Source organism: Chiloscyllium punctatum, chromosome 49, assembly GCF_047496795.1.
Source record: "Chiloscyllium punctatum isolate Juve2018m chromosome 49, sChiPun1.3, whole genome shotgun sequence".
Classification (NCBI taxonomy): domain Eukaryota; kingdom Metazoa; phylum Chordata; class Chondrichthyes; order Orectolobiformes; family Hemiscylliidae; genus Chiloscyllium; species Chiloscyllium punctatum.
In genome coordinates this window covers 28,956,748-28,972,963 of record NC_092787.1, presented here as the reverse complement: position 1 = coordinate 28,972,963, position 16,216 = coordinate 28,956,748, and the positions used below count along the sequence as shown (strand labels likewise).

General features: G+C 54.2%; 1 protein-coding gene across 2 annotated transcripts in view; it reads left to right on the top strand.

Annotated features, from left to right (window-relative positions):
- col5a1 (procollagen, type V, alpha 1) overlaps window positions 1–16,216 on the top strand; it is a 551,133-nt gene that overhangs the window by 478,351 nt on the left and 56,566 nt on the right. For both annotated transcript variants that reach the window (XM_072566092.1, XM_072566091.1), the window contains exons 47-48: window positions 11,561–11,614; window positions 15,289–15,342. In XM_072566092.1, the coding sequence (XP_072422193.1) occupies window positions 11,561–11,614; window positions 15,289–15,342 (108 nt within the window). The remainder of the gene's footprint in view (window positions 1–11,560; window positions 11,615–15,288; window positions 15,343–16,216) is intronic.

Sequence of the window (16,216 nt, the reverse complement as noted above, 5' to 3'; positions counted from 1 at the left end):
ACAACAGTCCCCAACACCAGTCCCTTTCACCAGTCCCCTACACCAGTCCCTTACGCCAGTCCCCTACACCAGTCCCTTACACCAGTCCCCTACACCAGTCCCCTACACCAGTCCCCTACACCAGTCCCCTACACCAGTCCCTTACAACAGTCCCCTACACCAGTCCCCTACACCAGTCCCTTACAACATTCCCCTACACCAGTCCCTTACAACAGTCCCTTACACCAGTCCCCTACACCAGTCCCTTACACCAGTCCCCTACACCAGTCCCCTACACCAGTCCCTTACACCAGTCCCCTACACCGGTCCCCGACACCAGTCCCTTACAACAGTCCCTACACCAGTCCCTTACACCCATCCCCTACAACAGTCCCCTACACCAGTCCCTTACACCCGTCCCCTACACCAGTCCCCTACACCAGTCCCCTACAACAGGCCCTTACAACAGTCCCCTACACCGGTCCCCTGCACCGGTCCCTTACAACAGTCCCCTACACCAGTCCCCTACACCAGTCCCTTACACCCGTCCCCTACAACAGTCCCCTACACCAGTCCCTTACACCCGTCCCCTACACCAGTCCCCTACACCAGTCCCCTACAACAGGCCCTTACAACAGTCCCCTACACCAGTCCCCTACACCATTCCTTTACAACAGTCCCCTACACCAGTCCCTTACAACAGTCGCCTACACCAGTCCCTTACACCCGTCCCCTACACCAGTCCCTTACACCAGTCCCCTACACCAATCCCCTACACCGGTCCCTTACAACAGTCCCCTACACCAGTCCCCTACACCAGTCCCTTACACCCGTCCCCTACAACAGTCCCCTACACCAGTCCCTTACACCCGTCCCCTACACCAGTCCCCTACACCAGTCCCCTACAACAGGCCCTTACAACAGTCCCCTACACCAGTCCCCTACACCATTCCTTTACAACAGTCCCCTACACCAGTCCCTTACAACAGTCCCCTACACCAGGCCCCTACACCAGTCCCCTACACCAGTCCCTTACAACAGTCCCCTACACCAGTCCCCTACACCAGTCCCTTACACCAGTCCCTTACACCAGTCCCCTACACCAGTCCCCTACACCAGTCCCCTACACCAGTCCCCTACACCAGTCCCTTACATCAGTCCCTTACACCAGTCCCTTACATCAGTCCCTTACACCAGTCCCCTACACCAGTCCCTTACACCAGTCCCCTACACTAGTCCCCTACACCAGTCCCCTACACCAGTCCCCTACACCAGTCCCTTACAACAGTCCCCTCCACCAGCCCCCTACACCAGTCCCTTACAACAGTCCCCTACACCAGTCCCTTACAACAGTCCCTTACACCAGTCCCCTACACCAGTCCTTTACACCAGTCCCCTACACCAGTCCCCTACACCAGTCCCCTACACCAGTCCCTTACACCCGTCCCCTACACCAGTCCCCTACACCAGTCCCTTACACCAGTCCCTTACAACAGTCCCCTCCACCAGTCCCTTACACCAGTCCCCTACACCAGTCCCCTACACCAGTCCCTTACAACAGTCCCCTCCACCAGCCCCCTACACCAGTCCCTTACAACAGTCCCCTACACCAGTCCCTTACAACAGTCCCTTACACCAGTCCCCTACACCAGTCCTTTACACCAGTCCCCTACACCAGTCCCCTACACCAGTCCCTTACACCAGTCCCTTACAACCGTCCCCTACACCAGTCCCTTACACCAGTCCCTTACACCAGTCCCCTACACCAGTCCCTTACACCCGTCCCCTACACCAGTCCCTTACACCAGTCCCCTACACCAGTCCCTTACAACAGTCCCCTACACCAGTCCCCGACACCAGTCCCTTACACCAGTCCCTTACACCAGTCCCTTACACCAGTCCCCTACACCAGTCCCTTACACCAGTCCCTTACATCAGTCCCTTACACCAGTCCCTTACACCAGTCCCCTACACCAGTCCCCTACACCAGTCCCCTACACCAGTCCCTTACAACAGTCCCTTACAACAGTCCCTTACAACAGTCCCCTACACCAGTCCCTTACACCAGTCCCCTACACCAGTCCCCTACACCAGTCCCCTACACCAGTCCCTTACAACAGTCCCTTACACCAGTCCCTTACATCAGTCCCTTACACCAGTCCCTTACAACAGTCCCTTACACCAGTCCCTTACACCAGTCCCCTACACCAGTCCCTTACACCAGTCCCCTACACCAGTCCCCTACACCAGTCCCTTACAACAGTCCCTTACACCAGTCCCCTACACCAGTCCCCTACACCAGTCCCCTACACCAGTCCCTTACAACCGTCCCCTACACCAGTCCTCTACACCAGTCCCTTACACCAGTCCCTTACAACAGTCCCCTACACCAGTCCCCTACACCAGTCCCCTACAACAGTCCCCAACACCAGTCCCTTTCACCAGTCCCCTACACCAGTCCCTTACACCAGTCCCCTACACCAGTCCCCTACACCGGTCCCTTACAACAGTCCCCTACATCAGTCCCCTACACCAGTCCCTTACACCAGTCCCTTACATCAGTCCCTTACACCAATCCCCTACACCAGTCCCTTACACCCGTCCCTTACAACAGTCCCCTACATCAGTCCCCTACACCAGTCCCTTACACCAGTCCCCTACATCAGTCCCCTACACCAGTCCCTTACACCAGTCCCTTACAACAGTCCCTTACACCAGTCCCCTACACCAGTCCCTTACACCAGTCCCCTACATCAGTCCCCTACACCAGTCCCTTACACCAGTCCCTTACAACAGTCCCCTACACCAGTCCCTTACAACAGTCCCCTACACCAGTCCCTTACACCAGTCCCCTACACCAGTCCCTTACACCAGTCCCCTACACCAGTCCCCTACACCAGTCCCTTACACCCGTCCCCTACACCAGTCCCCTACAACAGTCCCTTACAACAGTCCCCTACACCGGTCCCCTACACCAGTCCCTTACAACCGTCCCCTACACCAATCCCCTACACCAGTCCCCTACACCAGTCCCTTACACCAGTCCCTTACACCAGTCCCTTACAACCGTCCCCTACACCAGTCCCCTACACCAGTCCCCTACAACAGTCCCCAACACCAGTCCCTTTCACCAGTCCCCTACACCAGTCCCTTACACCAGTCCCCTACACCAGTCCCCTACACCGGTCCCTTACAACAGTCCCCTACATCAGTCCCCTACACCAGTCCCTTACACCAGTCCCTTACAACAGTCCCTTACACCAATCCCCTACACCAGTCCCTTACACCAGTCCCTTACAACAGTCCCTTACACCAGTCCCTTACAACAGTCCCCTACACCAGTCCCTTACACCAGTCCCCTACACCAGTCCCCTACACCAGTCCCCTACACCAGTCCCTTACAACAGTCCCTTACACCAGTCCCTTACATCAGTCCCTTACACCAGTCCCTTACAACAGTCCCTTACACCAGTCCCTTACACCAGTCCCCTACACCAGTCCCTTACACCAGTCCCCTACACCAGTCCCCTACACCAGTCCCTTACAACAGTCCCCTACACCAGTCCCCTACCCCAGTCCCCTACACCAGTCCCCTACACCAGTCCCTTACAACCGTCCCCTACACCAGTCCCCTACACCAGTCCCTTACACCAGTCCCTTACAACAGTCCCCTACACCAGTCCCCTACACCAGTCCCCTACAACAGTCCCCAACACCAGTCCCTTTCACCAGTCCCCTACACCAGTCCCTTACACCAGTCCCCTACACCAGTCCCCTACACCGGTCCCTTACAACAGTCCCCTACATCAGTCCCCAACACCAGTCCCTTTCACCAGTCCCCTACACCAGTCCCTTACACCAGTCCCCTACACCAGTCCCTTACACCAGTCCCGTACAACAGTCCCCTACATCAGTCCCCTACACCAGTCCCTTACACCAGTCCCCTACATCAGTCCCCTACACCAGTCCCTTACACCAGTCCCTTACAACAGTCCCTTACACCAGTCCCCTACACCAGTCCCTTACACCAGTCCCCTACATCAGTCCCCTACACCAGTCCCTTACACCAGTCCCTTACAACAGTCCCCTACACCAGTCCCTTACAACAGTCCCCTACACCAGTCCCTTACACCAGTCCCCTACACCAGTCCCTTACACCAGTCCCCTACACCAGTCCCCTACACCAGTCCCTTACACCCGTCCCCTACACCAGTCCCCTACAACAGTCCCTTACAACAGTCCCCTACACCGGTCCCCTACACCAGTCCCTTACAACCGTCCCCTACACCAATCCCCTACACCAGTCCCCTACACCAGTCCCTTACACCAGTCCCTTACACCAGTCCCTTACAACCGTCCCCTACACCAGTCCCCTACACCAGTCCCCTACACCAGTCCCTTACACCAGTCCCTTACACCAGTCCCTTACAACCGTCCCCTACACCAGTCCCCTACACCAGTCCCTTACACCAGTCCCTTACAACAGTCCCCTACACCAGTCCCCTACACCAGTCCCCTACAACAGTCCCCAACACCAGTCCCTTTCACCAGTCCCCTACACCAGTCCCTTACACCAGTCCCCTACACCAGTCCCCTACACCGGTCCCTTACAACAGTCCCCTACATCAGTCCCCTACACCAGTCCCTTACACCAGTCCCTTACAACAGTCCCTTACACCAATCCCCTACACCAGTCCCTTACACCAGTCCCTTACAACAGTCCCCTACATCAGTCCCCTACACCAGTCACTTACACCAGTCCCCTACATCAGTCCCCTACACCAGTCCCTTACACCAGTCCCCTACATCAGTCCCCTACACCAGTCCCTTACACCAGTCCCCTACACCAATCCCTTACACCAGTCCCCTACATCAGTCCCCTACACCAGTCCCTTACACCAGTCCCTTACAACAGTCCCCTACACCAGTCCCTTACAACAGTCCCCTACACCAGTCCCTTACACCAGTCCCCTACACCAGTCCCCTACACCAGTCCCTTACACCCGTCCCCTACACCAGTCCCCTACAACAGTCCCTTACAACAGTCCCCTACACCGGTCCCCTACACCAGTCCCTTACAACCGTCCCCTACACCAATCCCCTACACCAGTCCCCTACACCAGTCCCTTACACCAGTCCCTTACACCAGTCCCCTACACCAGTCCCTTACACCAGTCCCCTACACCAGTCCCCTACACCAGTCCCCTACACCAGTCCCTTACAACAGTCCCCTACACCAGTCCCTTACGCCTGACCCTTACACCTGTCCCTTACAACAGTCCCCTACACCAGTCCCTTACACCTGTCCCCTACACCAGTCCCTTACACCAGTCCCCTACACCAGTCCCCTACACCAGTCCCTTACACCAGTCCCTTACACCAGTCCCCTACACCAGTCCCCTACACCAGTCCCCTACACCAGTCCCTTACAACAGTCCCTTACATCAGTCCCTTACAACAGTCCCCTACACCAGTCCCTTACACCAGTCCCCTACACCAGTCCCCTACACCAGTCCCCTACACCAGTCCCTTACAACAGTCCCTTACACCAGTCCCTTACATCAGTCCCTTACACCAGTCCCTTACAACAGTCCCTTACACCAGTCCCTTACACCAGTCCCCTACACCAGTCCCTTACACCAGTCCCCTACACCAGTCCCCTACACCAGTCCCTTACAACAGTCCCTTACACCAGTCCCCTACACCAGTCCCCTACACCAGTCCCCTACACCAGTCCCTTACAACCGTCCCCTACACCAGTCCTCTACACCAGTCCCTTACACCAGTCCCTTACAACAGTCCCCTACACCAGTCCCCTACACCAGTCCCCTACAACAGTCCCCAACACCAGTCCCTTTCACCAGTCCCCTACACCAGTCCCTTACACCAGTCCCCTACACCAGTCCCCTACACCGGTCCCTTACAACAGTCCCCTACATCAGTCCCCTACACCAGTCCCTTACACCAGTCCCTTACAACAGTCCCTTACACCAATCCCCTACACCAGTCCCTTACACCAGTCCCTTACAACAGTCCCCTACATCAGTCCCCTACACCAGTCCCTTACACCAGTCCCCTACATCAGTCCCCTACACCAGTCCCTTACACCAGTCCCTTACAACAGTCCCTTACACCAGTCCCCTACACCAGTCCCTTACACCAGTCCCCTACATCAGTCCCCTACACCAGTCCCTTACACCAGTCCCTTACAACAGTCCCCTACACCAGTCCCTTACAACAGTCCCCTACACCAGTCCCTTACACCAGTCCCCTACACCAGTCCCTTACACCAGTCCCCTACACCAGTCCCCTACACCAGTCCCTTACACCCGTCCCCTACACCAGTCCCCTACAACAGTCCCTTACAACAGTCCCCTACACCGGTCCCCTACACCAGTCCCTTACAACCGTCCCCTACACCAATCCCCTACACCAGTCCCCTACACCAGTCCCTTACACCAGTCCCTTACACCAGTCCCTTACAACCGTCCCCTACACCAGTCCCCTACACCAGTCCCCTACAACAGTCCCCAACACCAGTCCCTTTCACCAGTCCCCTACACCAGTCCCTTACACCAGTCCCCTACACCAGTCCCCTACACCGGTCCCTTACAACAGTCCCCTACATCAGTCCCCTACACCAGTCCCTTACACCAGTCCCTTACAACAGTCCCTTACACCAATCCCCTACACCAGTCCCTTACACCAGTCCCTTACAACAGTCCCTTACACCAGTCCCTTACAACAGTCCCCTACACCAGTCCCTTACACCAGTCCCCTACACCAGTCCCCTACACCAGTCCCCTACACCAGTCCCTTACAACAGTCCCTTACACCAGTCCCTTACATCAGTCCCTTACACCAGTCCCTTACAACAGTCCCTTACACCAGTCCCTTACACCAGTCCCCTACACCAGTCCCTTACACCAGTCCCCTACACCAGTCCCCTACACCGGTCCCTTACAACAGTCCCCTACATCAGTCCCCAACACCAGTCCCTTTCACCAGTCCCCTACACCAGTCCCTTACACCAGTCCCCTACACCAGTCCCTTACACCAGTCCCGTACAACAGTCCCCTACATCAGTCCCCTACACCAGTCCCTTACACCAGTCCCCTACATCAGTCCCCTACACCAGTCCCTTACACCAGTCCCTTACAACAGTCCCCTACATCAGTCCCCTACACCTGTCCCTTACACCAGTCCCCTACATCAGTCCCCTACACCAGTCCCTTACACCAGTCCCTTACAACAGTCCCCTACACCAGTCCCTTACAACAGTCCCCTACACCAGTCCCTTACACCAGTCCCCTACACCAGTCCCTTACACCAGTCCCCTACACCAGTCCCCTACACCAGTCCCTTACACCCGTCCCCTACACCAGTCCCCTACAACAGTCCCTTACAACAGTCCCCTACACCGGTCCCCTACACCAGTCCCTTACAACCGTCCCCTACACCAATCCCCTACACCAGTCCCCTACACCAGTCCCTTACACCAGTCCCTTACACCAGTCCCTTACAACCGTCCCCTACACCAGTCCCCTACACCAGTCCCTTACACCAGTCCCTTACAACAGTCCCCTACACCAGTCCCCTACACCAGTCCCCTACAACAGTCCCCAACACCAGTCCCTTTCACCAGTCCCCTACACCAGTCCCTTACACCAGTCCCCTACACCAGTCCCCTACACCGGTCCCTTACAACAGTCCCCTACATCAGTCCCCTACACCAGTCCCTTACACCAGTCCCTTACAACAGTCCCTTACACCAATCCCCTACACCAGTCCCTTACACCAGTCCCTTACAACAGTCCCCTACATCAGTCCCCTACACCAGTCACTTACACCAGTCCCCTACATCAGTCCCCTACACCAGTCCCTTACACCAGTCCCCTACATCAGTCCCCTACACCAGTCCCTTACACCAGTCCCCTACACCAATCCCTTACACCAGTCCCCTACATCAGTCCCCTACACCAGTCCCTTACACCAGTCCCTTACAACAGTCCCCTACACCAGTCCCTTACAAGAGTCCCCTACACCAGTCCCTTACACCAGTCCCCTACACCAGTCCCCTACACCAGTCCCTTACACCCGTCCCCTACACCAGTCCCCTACAACAGTCCCTTACAACAGTCCCCTACACCGGTCCCCTACACCAGTCCCTTACAACCGTCCCCTACACCAATCCCCTACACCAGTCCCCTACACCAGTCCCTTACACCAGTCCCTTACACCAGTCCCCTACACCAGTCCCTTACACCAGTCCCCTACACCAGTCCCTTACACCTGTCCCCTACACCAGTCCCTTACACCAGTCCCCTACACCAGTCCCCTACACCAGTCCCTTACACCAGTCCCTTACACCAGTCCCCTACACCTGTCCCCTACACCAGTCCCTTACAACAGTCCCTTACACCAGTCCCCTACACCAGTCCCCTACACCAGTCCCTTACAACAGTCCCTTACACCAGTCCCCTTCACCAGTCCCTTACACCAGTCCCCTACACCAGTCCCTTACACCAGTCCCTTACACCAGTCCCTTACAACAGTCCCCTACACCAGTCCCTTACACCCGTCCCCTACACCAGTCCCTTACACCAGTCCCCTACACCAGTCCCCTACACCAGTCCCTTACACCAGTCCCTTACACCAGTCCCTTACACCAGTCCCCTACACCAGTCCCCTACACCAGTCCCTTACATCAGTCCCCTACACCAGTCCCTTACAACAGTCCCCTACACCAGTCCCCTACACCAGTCCCCTACACCGGTCCCCTACACCAGTCCCTTACAACAGTCCCCTACACCAGTCCCTTACACCAGTCCCTTACAACAGTCCCCTACACCCGTCCCCTACATCAGTCCCCTACACCAGTCCCCGACACCAGTCCCCGATACCAGTCCCCTACACCAGTCCCCGACACCGGTTCCCGACATCGGTTCCCTACACCAGTCCCTACACTATTCCCCAACACTAGTCCCCTACAACAGTCCCCTACACCAGTCCCTTACACCAGTCCCCTACACCAGTCCCCTACACCAGTCCCCTACACCAGTCACCTACACCAGTCCCTTACACCAATCCCTTACACCAGTCCCTTACACCAGTCCTTTACACCAGTCCCCTACACCAGTCCCTTACACCAGTCTCCTACACCCGTCCCTTCCACCAGTCCCTTACACCAATCCCCTACACCAGTCCCCTACACCAGTCACCTACACCAGTCCTCTACACCAGTCCCTTACACCAGTCCCTTACACCAGTCCCTTACACCAGTCCCCTACACCAGCCCCTTACACCAGTCCCTTACAACAGTCCCTTACACCAGTCCTCTACACCAGTCCCTTACACCAGTCCCTTACATCAGTCCCTTACACCAGCCCCTTACACCAGTCCCTTACACCAGTCCTCTACACCAGTCCCTTACACCAGTCCCTTACACCAGTCCCTTACACCAGTCCCCTACACCAGTCCCTTACACCAGTCCCTTACACCAGTCCCTAACACCAGTCCCTAACACCAATCCCCTACACCAGTCCCTTACACCAGTCCCCTACACCAGTCCCCTACACCAGTCCCCTACACCAGTCCCTTACAACAGTCCCCTACACCAGTCCCTTACGCCTGACCCTTACACCTGTCCCTTACAACAGTCCCCTACACCAGTCCCTTACACCAGTCCCTTACACCAGTCCACTACACCAGTCCCTTACACCAGTCCCTTACACTAGTCCCCTACACCAGTCCCCTACACCAGTCCCTTACACCAGTCCCCTACAACAGTCCCCTACACCAGTCCCCGACACCGGTTCCCGACATCGGTTCCCTACACCAGTCTCTACACTAGTCCCCTACACCGGTTCCCGACACTAGTCCCCTACACCAGTCCCCTACACCAGTCCCTCCACCGTTCCCTACACTAGTCCCCTACACCAGTCCCCTACACCAGTCCCTCCACCGTTCCCTACACTAGTCCCCTACACCAGTCCCCTACACCAGTCCCTCCACCGTTCCCTACACTAGTCCCCTACACCAGTCCCCTACACCAGTCCCTACACCAGTCCCCTACACCAGTCCCTCCACCGTTCCCTGCACTAGTCCCCTACACCAGTCCCCTACACCAATCCCTACACTAGTCCCCTACACCAGTCCCCTACACCAATCCCTACACCAGTCCCCTACACCAGTCCCTCCACCGTTCCCTGCACTAGTCCCCTACACCAGTCCCCTACACCAATCCCTACACTAGTCCCCTACACCAGTCCCCTACACCAATCCCTACACTAGTCCCCTACACCAGTCCCCTACACCAATCCCTACACCAGTCCCCTACACCAGTCCCTCCACCGTTCCCTACACTAGTCCCCTACACCGGTTCCCTACACCGTTCCCTACACTAGTCCCCTACACCAATCCCCTACACCAATCCCTACACCATCCCCTACACCAGTCCCCTACACCAGTCCCCTACACTAGTCCCCTACACCAGTCCCCTACACCAGTCCCTCCACCGTTCCCTACACTAGTCCCCTACACCGGTTCCCTCCACCGTTCCCTACACTAGTCCCTACACGAGTCCCGCCATCCCACACTAGGCCCATAGTCTTGAATGTTATGATATTTCAAGTGCCTACCCAAGTACATTTTTAAGGTTGTGAGGTTTCCCCCCTCACCTCCCCTCCCAGCCAAGGCCTTTCATATCCCAACACCGTCTGGGTGAAGAGGCTGTTCCTCCAATCCTCTCTAAGTGCCCTCCCTGCCTTTCACCTTCGAAATTATACCCTCTTGTTCTCGACCCTTTGAGAGGAACCGCTGCTTTCTCCTCTCCCTGTCCATGCCCTTCATGATCTGATACATCTCAATCAGGCACCTCCCCCAACCTTCTCTGCTCCAAAGAAAACGCCCTGAGCCTCTCTTCAGATCGAAACCACTCCATCCCAGGGCAACTTCTGGGGAATCTTCTCGGCACCCCCTCCAATGCAATCACATCCAAATGAATTATGGCTTTATTAATAGAGTAATATATTTGAGAAATTTATCCTAAACATTTATAAATAACCGGTTTATTTCCAGCAGGACAGTTGTGTTTAATGCAGAATGTTGCATTCTCAGGACAAATGTCATAAGCTGGGAGAGGGTGTGCAGAAGTGGAACCAGGGATGAGGAACTGTGATGAATGCAGAGGGACTGGAGAAGTGGGAATATCTTCCTTGGAGCAGAGATGGTTAAGGGGAGATTCAGTCGACACGTTTCAGCTTTTGTATGAATTTGAAGAAATAACTATTTGAGGGGCAGGAGGATCAGTAACCAGACAGAAATCGATTGAGGAGTATCACTAAAAGAACCAGGGTGAAGGGGAGTTTTGGACTCAGTAAGGTATCGTGATCTGGGAGGTGCTGCCTCCAAGGGCAGTGGGAGCACATTCAACAGGAATTTTCCCAAAGGAAATTGAAGAAATACTTGGGAATGAGTAATTTTCAGGGTGTGGGGTAAGTGTGATCGATCCATGATTTGGGAATTGAAGGAAATGGTTTCCCTGTTGAAACACTAACTGTTAACATTCGATCTATTCCAGGGGTTACCTGGTCCACCAGGTGAGAAAGGTGAAACTGGTGATGTGGGACCAATGGTAAGTGAGTGTGTTTATGAGAGTGTGTGTGTGAGCATGAGAGAGTGTGTGTATATGAGATTGTGTGTGTGTATGAGATTGTGTGTGGGTGTGTATATGAGATTGTGTGTGTGTGTGTGTGTATATGAGATTGTGTGTGTGTGTGTGTGTGAGATTGTGTGTGTGTGTGTGTGTATGAGATTGTGTGTGTTTGTGAGATTGTGTGTGTGTATGAGATTGTGTGTGGGTGTGTGTATGAGATTGTGTGTGTGTATGAGATAGTGTAACTGTGTGTGTATGTGTGTGTGAGCATGAGAGAGTGTGTGTATGAGATTGTGTGTGTGTGTGAGATTGTGTGTGTGTGTGTGTGTGAGATTGTGTGTGTGTGTGTGTATGAGATTGTGTGTGTTTGTGAGATTGTGTGTGTGTATGAGATTGTGTGTGGGTGTGTGTATGAGATTGTGTGTGTGTATGAGATAGTGTAACTGTGTGTGTATGTGTGTGTGAGCATGAGAGAGTGTGTGTATATGAGATTGTGTGTGTGTGTGTGTGTATATGAGATTGTGTGTGTATGTGTATGTGTATGAGATTGTGTGTGTGTGTGTGTATGAGATTGTGTGTATGTGTATGTGTATGAGATTGTGTGTATGTGTATGTGTATGAGATTGTGTGTGTGTGTGTGTGTATGAGATTCTGTGTGTGTGTGAGATTGTGTGCGTGTGTGCATGAGATTGTGTGTGTGTGTGTGTGTGAGATTGTGTGTGTGTGTGTGTGTGTGTATGTGATTGTGTGTGTGTGTGTGTGTGTGTGTGTGTGTGTGTGATTGTGTGTGTGTGTGTGTGTGAGATTGTGTGTGTGTGTGTGTGTGTGTGTGTGTGTGAATTAGTATAACTGTAACTGTATGTGTGTGCGTTTGTGTGTGTGAGAGAGTGTGTGTGTGTGTGTGTATGAGATTGTGTGTGTGTGTGTATGAGATTGTGTGTATGTGTATGTGTATGAGATTGTGTGTATGTGTATGTGTATGAGATTGTGTGTGTGTGTGTGTATGAGATTCTGTGTGTGTGTGAGATTGTGTGTGTATGTGTATGAGATTGTGTGTGTGTGTGAGATTGTGTGCGTGTGTGCATGAGATTGTGTGTGTGTGCGTGTGTGAGATTGTGTGTGTGTGTGTGTGTGTGTATGTGATTGTGTGTGTGTGTGTGTGTGTGTGTGTGATTGTGTGTGTGTGTGTGTGTGTGTGAGATTGTGTGTGTGTGTGTGTGTGTGTGTGAATTAGTATAACTGTAACTGTATGTGTGTGCGTTTGTGTGTGTGAGAGAGTGTGTGTGTGTGAGTGTGTATGAGAGTGTTTGGGTGTGTGTGTGGGTGGTGTGAGAGTGTGTGAGAGGGTGTGGGTGTGAGAGGGTGTGTGTGTGAGAGAGTGGGTGTGAGCATGTGAGGGTGTGGGTAGGTGTGAGTGGGTTGTGGGTGTGGGTGTGTGTGGGTGTGTGTATGAGTGTGTGGGTGGGTGTGAGTGTGGGTGGGTGTGAGTGTGTGTGAGTGTGGGTGGGTGTGGGTGTGTGTGAGTGTGTGTGGGTGTGTGTGGGTGTGAGCGTGTGTGAGTATGGGTGGGTGTGAGTGTGGGTGTGTGTGGGTGTGGATGTGAGTGGGTGTGGATGTGAGCATGTGTGGGTGGGTGAGTGGGTGGGTGGGTGTGGGTGTGTGTTTGGGTGTGAGTGTGGGTGTGAGCATGTGTGAGTGTGAGTGGGTGTGAGTGTGTGTGAGTGTGGGTGGGTGTGGGTGTGTGTGAGTGTGTGTGGGTGTGAGCGTGTGTGGGTGTGAGTGTGGGTTGGTGTGAGTGTGTGTGGGTGTGAGTGTGGGTGTGTGTGGGTTGTGGATGTGAGCGTGGGTGGGTGTGTGTGAGTGTGTGTGGGTGTGTGTGGGTGTGAGCGTGTGTGAGTGTGGGTGGGTGTGAGCGGGTGTGAGTGTGGGTGAGTGTGTGTGAGTGTGGGTCTGTGTGGGTGTGTGTGTGTGTGTGAGTGTGTGTGGGTGTGAGTGTGGGCGTGAGTGTGGGTGGGTGTGTGTGTGAGTGTGTGTGAGTGTGTGTGGGTGTTGGTGGGTGTGGGTGTGTGTGGGTGTGAGTGTGTGTGGGTGTGAGTGTGGGTGTGTGTGGGTGTGGATGTGAGCGTGTGTGGGTGGGTGTGGGTGTGTGTGAGTGTGTGTGGGTGTGAGCGTGTGTGGGTGTGAGCGTGTGTGTGGGTGAGTGTGAGTGTGTGTGGGTGTGAGTGTGGGTGTGTGTGGGTGGTGGGTGTGAGTGTGGGTGGGTGTGTGTGAGTGTGTGTGGGTGTGTGTGGGTGTGAGCGTGTGTGAGTGTGGTTGGGTGTGAGCGGGTGTGTGTGAGTGTGTGTGTGTGTGAGTGTGGGTGTGTGTGAGTGTGGGTGTGTGTGAGTGTGAGTGTGCATGAGTGTGTGTGAGTGTGTGTGAGTGTGTGTGGGTGTGGGTGGGTGTGTGTGGGTGTGAGTGTGGGTGTGTGTGGGTGTGTGTGAGTGTGAGTGTGTGTGAGTGTGGGTGTGTGTGAGTGTGGGTGTGTGTGAGTGTGAGTGTGCATGAGTGTGTGTGAGTGTGTGTGAGTGTGTGTGGGTGTGGGTGGGTGTGTGTGGGTGTGAGTGTGGGTGTGTGTGGGTGTGAGTGTGTGTGGGTGTGAGTGTGGGTGTGTGTGGGTGTGGATGTGAGCGTGTGTGGGTGGGTGTGGGTGTGTGTGTGGGTGTGAGTGTGGGTGTGGATGTGAGCGTGTGTGGGTGGGAGGGTGTGTGTAGGTGAGTGTGTGTGTGAGTGTGTGTGTGTGTGGGTGTGAGTGTGGGTGTGTGTGGGTGTGAGTGTGTGTGTGGGTGCGAGTGTGGGTGTGGGTGTGGGTGTGGGTGTGTGTGTGTGAGTGTGGGTGTGTGTGAGTGTGGGTGTGTGTGGGTGTGAGCGTGTGTGGGTGTGGCTGTGTGTGGGTGGGTGTGAGTGTGGGTGTGTGTGGGTGTGGGTGTGTGTGGGTGTGAGTGTGGGTGTGTGTGGGTGTGAGTGTGGGTGTGTGTGGGTGTGGGTGTGTGTGGGTGTGAGTGTGGGTGTGTGTGGGTGTGAGTGTGGGTGTGTGTGGGTGTGAGCGTGTGTGGGTGTGGGTGTGTGTGGGTGGGTGTGAGTGTGGGTGTGTGTGGGTGTGAGCGTGTGTGGGTGTGTGTGGGTGGGTGTGAGTGTGGGTGTGTGTGGGTGTGAGCGTGTGTGGGTGTGGGTGTGTGTGGGTGGGTGTGAGTGTGGGTGTGGGTGTGAGTGTGGGTGTGGGTGTGTGTGAGTGTGGGTGTGTGTGAGTGTGGGTGTGTGTGGGTGTGAGCGTGTGTGGGTGTGGGTGTGTGTGGGTGGGTGTGAGTGTGGGTGTGTGTGTGTGTGGGTGTGAGTGTGAGCGTGTGTGGGTGTGAGCGTGTGTGGGTGTGAGTGTGGGTGTGTGTGGGTGTGAGCGTGTGTGGGTGTGAGTGTGTGTGGGTGTGAGTGTGGGTGTGTGTGGGTGTGAGTGTGTGTGGGTGTGAGTGTGGGTGTGTGTGGGTGTGAGCGTGTGTGTGGTGCTTACATCACAAACTTTGTGCCTTCTCTGTGGGTTTGTTCCTTTGTGAATGTTGGAGTGTGGTAATGTGGCGATGATGAGAATGTAATTGATTATCCAATGTTTCCATTCGCAGGGTCCCCCTGGGCCCCCAGGACCCCGCGGCCCATCTGGTGCTCCAGGGGCAGATGTAAGTATTTATCCTTGTGAATGATTCACCCTGCTGTCTAACTGGGTAGGGCAATGTCTCACAGTAAACATGCTTGCTGATATTCTAAAACCTTTGTTTTGCAGCAGTCCCAATATTGTGCTAAATGTTTTGACAGCTCATCCACTCAATTTTACATCAATGTACATTTATATAGAACCTTCCATGGAGGTAAATGTGGCACAGCTCATGAGAGAGAAGGCAAAACCCACCTCAGAATTTGGCATTCAACCATAAAATAGAGTTATGCGGCATGTGAGCCCAAACCTGATCAATGAGCTTCGTTTTAAGGAGTATCCTAAATGAGGATTGGGAAGTGGTGAGAATTAGGGAGGGAATTCCAGAGCTTAGAATCTAGGGAGCTAAAAGCTGAAGATGGAATGATGGACATCAAAGCACAGATAATGTGGAGTCCTCCAGGGCCAATGAGAGTACATTTTGCAGCCTGTTATAGCAATCCCATTAAAAGGAAAACAATATGTTTCTCAATTTATAATTTCCCCTTTGATGTTACAGTTGGATGACTTGAGTTAAATCACAAAGTGAGACTTTGCTCCAAGGTTTGACTTCATTGAGTTTTGGTGTCCATTCCAATACGATTCAAAGTCACCAAGGGCACTGATACAATCATGTGAGCCACCTGACCGTGTCTCCATCATGTATTTGTCTGCTTCCTCACCACACTGCAGTGACCTATTTACCCATACAGCAAATGTGGTCTGGCTGCATGCTGATTGTCTGTAGATCTGGGTGCAATCACCAATGTTCACACTCAGTCAAATACATCACTCCTTGTCAACTTGCGTTCTTGCTCAAACAACATGGCAGCATCTCTGTCAATGGGTAACACAGATAG